General features: G+C 49.8%; 2 protein-coding genes across 2 annotated transcripts; both read left to right on the forward strand.

The window, feature by feature from the left end:
- Positions 1-542: 542 nt before the first annotated feature.
- Positions 543-3,495, forward strand: HOXB6 (homeobox B6). The gene is made up of 2 exons (XM_068212002.1): positions 543-1,452; positions 3,236-3,495. The coding sequence occupies exons 1-2, from the start codon at positions 1,038-1,040 to the stop codon at positions 3,493-3,495; spliced, it is 675 nt and encodes a 224-aa protein (XP_068068103.1). The 5' UTR covers positions 543-1,037.
- Positions 3,496-6,549: 3,054 nt separating this feature from the next.
- HOXB5 (homeobox B5) lies at positions 6,550-8,742 on the forward strand. Its single transcript, XM_068211984.1, has 2 exons — positions 6,550-7,425; positions 8,493-8,742. The coding sequence occupies exons 1-2, from the start codon at positions 6,876-6,878 to the stop codon at positions 8,738-8,740; spliced, it is 798 nt and encodes a 265-aa protein (XP_068068085.1). The 5' UTR covers positions 6,550-6,875; the 3' UTR covers positions 8,741-8,742.
- The last annotated feature ends 272 nt before the right edge of the window (positions 8,743-9,014 follow it).

The following is a 9,014-nucleotide window of genomic DNA, read 5'->3' on the forward strand; positions in this document are numbered from 1 at the left end:
TTCCGTTTCTCTCCCGAAGCGCGGAGCTTTTGCGGCGCCGAGAAAAGCGGGGAGGTGCAGAGCGAGGCTGGGGCTCGGGCCCCGCGGAGCGGGGAGTGCTAATTGGCGCTAATTAGCCCAGCGCGGAGCCAGTGAAGTTGTCAAAACCCATTTCTCCTGCCGGAGCGAACGCAACTCAGCCCCCGCCGCGGGCTCTCCTCCCTGCAAACTTGGCGCAAAGCAGAAAAACTTTTGATTTCCTTTTTCTGCCCCCTTTCCCCACCGCGCTCCGCCGAACTCCGCGCGGCGCACTCGGACATTTCAGGGCGCTTCGCAAACGCCAGGGGTTAAAGTTTGCCGAGCGCCAGTGATTAACTTTTTTTTTTCAATTTTTTTTTTTTGTTGTTCTTTCTCTCTTTTGCCCCGCTCCGCTCGGCTCCGGCGGGGATCCCAGCGCGGTTTTTGGGGTGTAAATATAAAGACTTCGGCGCTCGCACCGCACCCCCGCGCCGAGCTCCGGGGGAGGGAGAGGAAGAGGGGAGGGCGAGGAGGAGGAGGAGGAGGAGGAGGAGGAGGGGGGGGAACCACACGTTTATTTATTTATGAAGCTCGCAGCGCGCCGGGAGAACGCTTCTTTCGGCAGATATTATATATTTGGTTAAGGGGGTGCCTTTCTGTTGTTTAAAAGGGAGGGAAAAAGGGGGTGGACGGTTTGTTCTTGGGGGTCCCTGGTGCAATCTCAGCTCCTCATGGGTGCTATTTTGCAACCTCAGGCGCCTGCTATTGGTCAGCCCGTGATCAGATGGTTGTATTTCCTTGTGTCCCTCGCTGGCACCACGCCATCTCCCTTCAGCTAAAACCCAATCTCCGATATACCACTAATAGCTAAACCACTTGGACTATAAAACACAACAAATCATAAAGCCCGGGCAAAAAGGACGGCACGCACACACACACACACACACACGCGCAGAGGCAAAAAAAAAAAAAAAAAAAAAGGAAAAAAAAAAAAGGAAAAAAAAAAAAAAGGGGGAATCTCTCTCTCTCTCCTCTTTCCGATGAGTTCTTATTTTGTCAACTCGACCTTCCCGGTGAGCCTGGCGGCGGGGCAGGAGCCCTTCCTGGGACAGATCCCGCTGTATCCCTCGGGCTACGCGGATCCTTTGAGGCACTACCCCAGCACCTATGGAGCCACGGGCGTGCAGGACAAGGGCTACACCTCCTCTCCTTACTACCAGCAGAGCAACGCAGCGTTCGGCGGCCGCGGCTCCGCCTGTGACTATGGGGCCGGCGGGTTTTTCAGGGAGAAGGACCCTGCGTGCGCCCCTCCCAGCCTGGACGAGGTGCCCTCCTTCGGCCCCGAGCCGCGCAAGTCGGACTGCGCGCAGAGCAAAAGTGTGTTCGGAGAGAGCGAGGAGCAAAAGTGTTCCGCGCCGGTTTACCCCTGGATGCAGCGGATGAACTCTTGCAATAGTGAGTTTACTCTTTTACAGAAATAAATGCATCAATCTCCTCCCCCCCTTTCTTATTTGTTACCGCCAGGGAGAGAGAGAGAGCGAGCGAGGGAAGCAGGAGGAAGGTTCACTTTTAGAGCCCAAACTTCCAGCGGGGGAACTTGGGCGGACGTTGGAGGCTCCAAACACGCACCAAAACTTCCCAGCGCTCCAAGATTTCCCCCCCTCTCCACCCCAAGCCAGGGACGTTTCAACCCCAAAACTGAATTTCTGAATTTCTGCCCCCCCCCTCATTTTTTTCTCTTTTCCCCCCCTTTTTTTGCCACATTCCAGTTCGCGTGTCACTCAGCTACAGCGATTTGTCTCTGTCTCTGCCCCACACGCACAGGGAGATATCTTTTCTAAATCAGATCTGGATGACTTTACACACACAGCCCCCACGCAGCTCCCTCTCTCTCTCTATCTCCGAGCTAGAATTAAATTATATAAAAAGTGTTTAAATATTTGAAGGCAGACGGTTGCATTTTTAATGCCACTCGCATCTAATGAAAAGTCTGCCTGGGGAGGAGTTTCCTCAATTTCCCCCCCCCCCTCCCCGGTGATATACGACTTCTTTAAGTGCTGTTCCCTCAATCCGAATTATAATAATAATTTTTAAAAATCAGATAAATGGGGTGGGGGGGTGGAGGGGGAAAGAAAAATAATAAAAGCCTCCCTGCTCTCCTTGCCCACGTTTAGATGCATTTGTTGCCTTTTAAGTTCCAAATTGGTGTCCATTAGCGCGGGGACATCGAGTGTTGTGTCCTCTTTAATGCGGACTTTGGGCAGATCGATTCACTTCATTATTGCTTAAATGCCCCGATCTATTACGGCTTGCCGGCAGGGTGGAACGCGGCGCGGGGAGGGGGGCGAGAACACCTTGCGATCCCTCATCCCGGAATAAGATGGATCTGGCCTTGTCTGTCTGCCCAAAGCCCGGCTTTAACCCCCCCTGCCCGGCCGGGCCGCTCCGAGCGCTTCTCCTGGAGCTGCGCAGAGCCCTGGGAAGGCGCGGCCCCCCCTCCCCGCACCATCCCAAAAATCGGCCTCGCGTTCCCCCTCACCCCTCCCCTATTTCCCCATTTCCCCCTACTTCCTCTTATTTCCCCCTATTTCCTCTTATTCCCCCCCATTTCTCCTTATTTCCTGCTATTTCTTTTTATTTTCCCCTATTTCCCCCTATTTCTTCTTATTCCCTGATTTTCCCCCTTATTTCCCCTTATTCCCCCCTCTTTTCCCCATTTCCCCCTATTTTCTTCTATTTCCCCCTCTTTTCCCCCCCTCTTTTTTCTATTTCCCCCCTATTTCCCCCCTATTTCCCCAATTTCCCTCCAATTTTCCCTATTCTTCCCTATTTCCCCCCTATTTTTCCCTATCCCCCTCTAATTTTCCCTATTCCTCCCTATTTCCCCCCTAATTTTCCCTATTCCTCCCTATTTCCCCCCTAATTTTCCCTATTCCTCCCTATTTCCACCTAATTTTCCCTATTCCCCCCAATTTTCCCTATTCCTCCCTATTCCCTCCCTAATTTTCCCTACCGCCCCCCAATTTTCCCTATTCCTCCCTATTTCCACCTAATTTTCGCTATTCCTCCCTCTTCCCCCCCTATTTCCCCCTATCCCCCCGGCTATTTTTTATTCCTATTCCCTATATTTCCCTATATATTTTAATTCCATTTTTTTGGGGGGTGTTTTTTTTTTTTTTTTTTTTTGGTTTTTTTAAGATATTTTTTTTTCTCCCCCCCATCTCCGCGGGTGCTCCAGGTTCTTCCTTCGGGCCCAGCGGCCGCCGGGGCCGCCAGACCTACACCCGCTACCAGACGCTGGAGCTGGAGAAGGAATTCCACTTCAACCGCTACCTGACCCGCCGGCGCCGCATCGAGATCGCGCACTCGCTGTGCCTGACCGAGCGCCAGATCAAAATCTGGTTCCAGAACCGCCGCATGAAGTGGAAAAAGGAGAACAAACTGCTCAGCTCCTCGCAGCTCAGCGCCGAGGAGGAGGAGGAGAAAGCGGCAGAGTGAATTTCGGAAAGGGGGGGAGGGAAAAAAAAAAAATTAAAAAAAAAAAAAATCCGGCGACAACAACAAAAACAACAACAACAAAAAAAGAGAGAGAGAGAGAAAAAAAGCGACAACAACAGCAAAAAAAAAAAAAGTTATTTAAAAGGCGCAAAAAGCGATAAAAAATTGAAATGTAGGGAGGGGAGAGAGGATGAGGGGGGTGTGGGCTGGCTGGGAGGAAGATCCCGCTCCTTGGTGGGACAAGCCCCTGCAGCAGCGGCCACAGCCACAAAGTTTGGGCTACCAAAGCCCCGGACTCGAATTCCCAGTGATTTTGGCCAGAAAGAAAGAAACAAACAAGAAACCACACACACACACACAAATCAGGCTTCTAGTCGCGTTTGGAATTTTTTTTGCCCTTCCCACACCTCCCTTTCCCTCCCGCTCCGCCCCCCCCCATACACGAAACGGAATAATAATAATAATAATAATAATAATTAAAAAGTGGAGAGAGAGGAGGAGGGAGAGAAAGGGAAAGAGAAAAAAGGGGGGGGGGGGAAGAAAAAAAAAGATAAAAAAAAGGACTCCTAGCCGTGTTTCTACCCTTGGTGTCACTGTTAGTAATCTGCTAACTCTTGTATTTAATGGAAGTGCTGCAATATATGTCATTTGGGGTGTTTATTGTCCTAATTTTGTAAAAATGTTTCATGCACGGTTGGCATAAGTTTTTTTTTTTTAATTTTCTTTAGTTCTAATTTTTTTTTAACTCCTTTGGTAAATTAATCAAACCCTGAGGTTTTTTGTAATTAGTTTTGGGGTGTTTGTTTTTTTTTTTTTTTTTTTTTTGTATTTTGCCTTTTGTTTTTTGCCTTTTTATTTTTTATTTTTGAAGGAAAAAAAAATCTACTGAAAGAACGAGTACTACCTACAAGGCTAAAAAAAAAAAAAAAAAAAAAAAGGGGGGGGGAAGGAAAAAAAAAAAAGAAGAACAACGAGAGAAAGTTCTATTTTATTAATTTTTGTACGTGTTGTGTTTGGAGTTTGTCTTAGGTATGAACATGGAATTCTCTAATAAAAGCCAAGTCTTCGATCTCACCCGTACAACCCCTCCCCTGTCATTATTAGCGCTGGGTTTCTGTTGATTTTTCCCTCTTCCAGGGGGATTCTTGAGGCGCAGGGGGGCGAAATGGAGATTTTCGCTGCCCTCTGGGTGTCAAAGTCTCCCGATCTGCCCGGACACGCAACTCCGAGCGCACGGGAGTTACAGCGGACGCAAAAATCTGATTTCTCCCCCCCCATTTTTTTTTTTTTTGGCTCTGCTCTGAAATGGAAGCCCTTTCACCCACAGCATTTCCTGGCTGACATTTCTGCCTTTAGCACCGCGCTCTCTCTCTCTCTCTCTTTCTCTCCCTCTCTTTTTCTTTTTTATTGTTACAGTACAAAGAGTTATGACGAAACGCCGTCCCATCTCCATAATAAATCAAGGAAACGGGCAAAAACACGCTCTCATTTGTCTACCAAAGATACCTAACATTTGCCCAGCATCTTTCAAACATCTGCTCCCTCGCCCCGCTGCCCCCAAATCAAAGAGAAACGTGGCGCAAAAAAAAATTATAATAAAAAAAAATTTTAAAAAATTCAGATTTCCGAGGAATTCGCCCCGCAAAAAAAAAAAAATTCTCAGCGCCAGGAGTGAGCGCCCGTTTAAACCGGGGGGGAAAAAAGTGGGGAAATTCTGAGTGAAGGTGTTTGGAAAGGGCAGATTTTTGTTTTCTCTTGCGAGTGGCTCCTTGGCTTGGCTGGGGATGGGACGGGGAAGGTTTCGTGCTCCTCAGCGAGGAATTTTCTTGCGAAATCTCCAACTTTTCCCTGCGTGCCGGGGGAATGGAATGAGAGCAGAGGCGCTTTTTTATCTGCTGGGGGATTTAGGGCTGGAAGCGCGGCCGCTTCGGGAATGTGCAGGGGGAAAAGGCGAGCAGGGAGAGTCTCGTGGCCACCAGAAGCCCCTGGGTGGGAGCGCGTCCCCCCCGCGCCACGAGCCGCTTTTAATGCCAGTCACTTTTAAAATCAATTCATGCAGAAGCTTCACAGCTGTAGGACATTTACTATTATTGCCACGCTTTTCATTGCCCGTAATTATTATAATTATATGTCACTTTCAATATGGCGCATCATTCCCAACGAGTTGCAGGCGAGCACATGAAATTCCTAAACTGCCTTGGAAGGAGGAAAGGGGAAAAAAAAAAAAAAGGAAAAAAAAAAAAGGAAAAAAATTAAAAAAAAAAAGAGACAGAGAAAAGGAGAGAGGCAGAGAAAAGAGAAGAAGGAGAGGAAAAAAAGGAAAGTAAAGCCTAAAAATCCAAGCTCTTTCCCAACGTTTTCCCCAGTTTCCCAGCGCTTTTGCTCCCCGATATTCCTTGCAGGTCAACATACGGAAGGAAAAAACCACGCAGCTCAAGGCTCAAAGAGGACGTGGAAATGCTCAGGAGCAGGAACATCCTAAAATGCAACCTTGCCAACCATTCCCACCGGCCGGATTTCGCCTCTTTTTCCTTTCACCCACTCGTTTTTCCCCCCCAGTATTTTTTTTCTCCGTCCTCCAGAATTAAGGTGCGAGCTCCGGGCTGAAGGAACCTCGACTTTTCCTGGCCAAACAACCGCGGAGAAACCACCCCAAAATTAAATTACCCGCAGCTCCTCGTCACCCCTTCCAACTCCGGACACCCACAGAGGCCTCCCAGGCACCCAAAACCTCCTCCCAAACTTCTCCAGCGCTTTCCCAACGCCACAGACCCAAGAGTTCTCCAGAAAGACCCCGAGCCCGCCCGGCCCCGCAGGACGCACCGCACCCTCTCCTCGCTGCACACCGCGATTTTCGCCTTTTTTTTTTTTTTAATGTGTGTGTTTTTTTTTTTTTTCTTTTAAAATACATCAAAACCGAGCGGAACCGAAGTGGGGGTGACCGAGATTTTTTTTAATTTTTTTTTTGTTTTTTGGTTTTTTTTTGGGGGGGAGAGGAGGAAAGAGAAAAGGGGGGGGGGGCGTGCCCAGACAGCTGCAGTGCGGCGGCGCGGCCGGCAGGTGGCGCGCTCCGCCCAGGCGGGGGGCGATGGCGGCCGCGGATTTGGGGGCGACTTTGGGCCTAAAACGGCTCCGCGCTCGTCATTATTTGTAACCATAGAGCATGAATTACCTCTTGAGGTCATCAGTGAGAATTTACGACTGGTCAACAAAAGCACGTGACGCCCAAACGCACCCCCCACCCTCCCCCCATATTTGGCCGCATACATAGCAAAAACGAAGTACAGTGCATCGCTATAATTCATTAATACATCATAAATCGTCAAGCACGGGGTTATAACGACCACGAGCCACAAATCAAGCCCTCCAAAATAACCCAAATGAGCTCTTACTTTGTAAACTCGTTCTCAGGGCGCTACCCAAATGGCCCCGACTATCAGTTACTAAATTATGGGACCAGCAGTTCCATGAACGGTTCTTACAGAGATTCAAGCACCATGCATTCCAGCTCTTATGGCTACAACTACAATGGGATGGACCTTAGCATCAACCGCTCAGCCTCCTCCAGTCACTTTGGGGCTGTGGGCGAGAGCTCCCGCGGTTTCCCTTCTCCAGCTCAGGAGAGCAGGTTTAGACAGGCGTCCAGCTGCTCCTTATCTTCTCCCGACTCCCTGCCCTGCTCCAACAGCGAGAGCCACGGAGGCAAACCCGCCCCGTCCCCCTCCGAGCAGGCTCCTGCTGCCAGCAGCACCAACACAAATTTCACAGAACTAGACGAGACCAGCGCGTCCTCGGGAGCCGACGAGGGCACTCCAATAAGCAGCAGCATCCCCCGAGCGCAGGCAGAGCCCATCGCGACCTCCACGGCAGCGACAGAAGGGCAGGCACCTCAGATATTCCCTTGGATGAGGAAACTTCACATTAGCCATGGTACAGCTACTTCTTTTTCCGTCGTTGTGCTTGTTTATTTTTTGCCGCACACCCCCCCCCTCACCCCACCGCCGCCTCGCTCTTTTTCTCTGCTGTTTCTTTCTCTTTTTCTCCTCTCTTTTTTTCCCTCCCCCCCCACCTCACTCCTTTTTTTTTTTTTTTCCCCTCTCTCTCCTTCCTTTTATTCCGCGGAGGCGCTTTGATCAGAATCGCAGCTATTTATTGCTTTTGTATTTCTCGCTCTGAAGCTGCCTCTGGCGCCTGGAAACGGGGGGGTCTCTGTGGCTGTGTGTTTGTGGGGGGGCGATTTGATTTTAGTTTCGCTCTCCTGGCCGCCAAAGCGGCGCTTTTTTCAAGCTCTTAGCACCGTGCGGGCGGTGGGAGAAGGTAATTTAAAAATTGAGGCGAGGGGGGTGTTCCTTGGGGTGGGGTGCGGGGGGGGTGGAAAGGGAAGAATTGCCCATTAAAATGGCATTCGAGGCGCAGATGGGGCTCGCAGCCCCGTCCTGCTCTGATTTTCTGGCTTTATTCCTGACGATCTGCCCTTGACAAACCCCCAAAATCGCCAGGAGACACGCGGGGAGGAAGAGCCACCCCCCCAGCTTCCCTCTCTGCGCTCAGCTCCCGGTTTTCTGCTGGAGAAAAGAGCGGCACTAAAACCTGCCAAGAGCCCCGGGAACACCCAGGCGGCAGCGAGGGAAAATAAAATATATTAAATAAATAAATTAAAAAAAAAAAAAGGGCAGAGATTCCCAGAGCTCGCTTCCACGGTTAAATTATGGATATCGAGTGGGGAATGTCGGGTCTGGAGGGGCCGAGGGTGGGGGGTTTTACACGTGTGCGATGGGGGGTGGGAGAAAAAGGAGAGAGAGGAAGGGGGGGTGCTGTTATTTGGGGGGAATTCGCAGCTTTCCACTATTAAAAAAAAAAAAAAATATTGTGGGGGGAAAAAAATTCAAAAGCGCGTAAAATACCCTTAAAATTCCCCCCCAAAAAATCGATGAAAAATAGATGAAATGCAAGCAGAAAGAGCAAACCCAAACCCCGCTGTTGTCCGTGTTATCCAGACATGACTGGACCAGACGGGAAGAGGGCGAGGACAGCGTACACTCGCTACCAGACCCTGGAGTTGGAAAAGGAATTCCACTTCAATAGATATCTCACCCGCAGGAGGAGAATAGAGATCGCTCACGCTCTCTGCCTCTCCGAGCGCCAGATCAAAATCTGGTTCCAGAACCGGCGCATGAAGTGGAAGAAGGATAACAAACTGAAAAGCATGAGCTTGGCCTCGGCGGGCAGCGCCTTCCAGCCCTGAATCCTCCTCCAGGAGCAAACCAGGGGGAAAAGCCAGAAAATGCTGAAGAAGAAGAAGAAGAGGAAGAGGCGGGCGAGGAAAAAAAAAATTTAAAATCCCCCAAAACCACGAAAAACCCCAAACCCGAGTGAATAATGAAATAAATAAACAAACGGCCGCAGATCTTTAGTTTCGGAGTACTGTACAGTGAGGCACTTTCTGTGGTTGATTTATCCTAAAATCCAGCTCCTGTTGGTACGGTTATCCCAGGACTGAGCTCGTGGCGTGTTCTCTT

This window comes from Anomalospiza imberbis, chromosome 22 (assembly GCF_031753505.1).
Source record: "Anomalospiza imberbis isolate Cuckoo-Finch-1a 21T00152 chromosome 22, ASM3175350v1, whole genome shotgun sequence".
In the NCBI taxonomy this organism is placed as follows: domain Eukaryota; kingdom Metazoa; phylum Chordata; class Aves; order Passeriformes; family Viduidae; genus Anomalospiza; species Anomalospiza imberbis.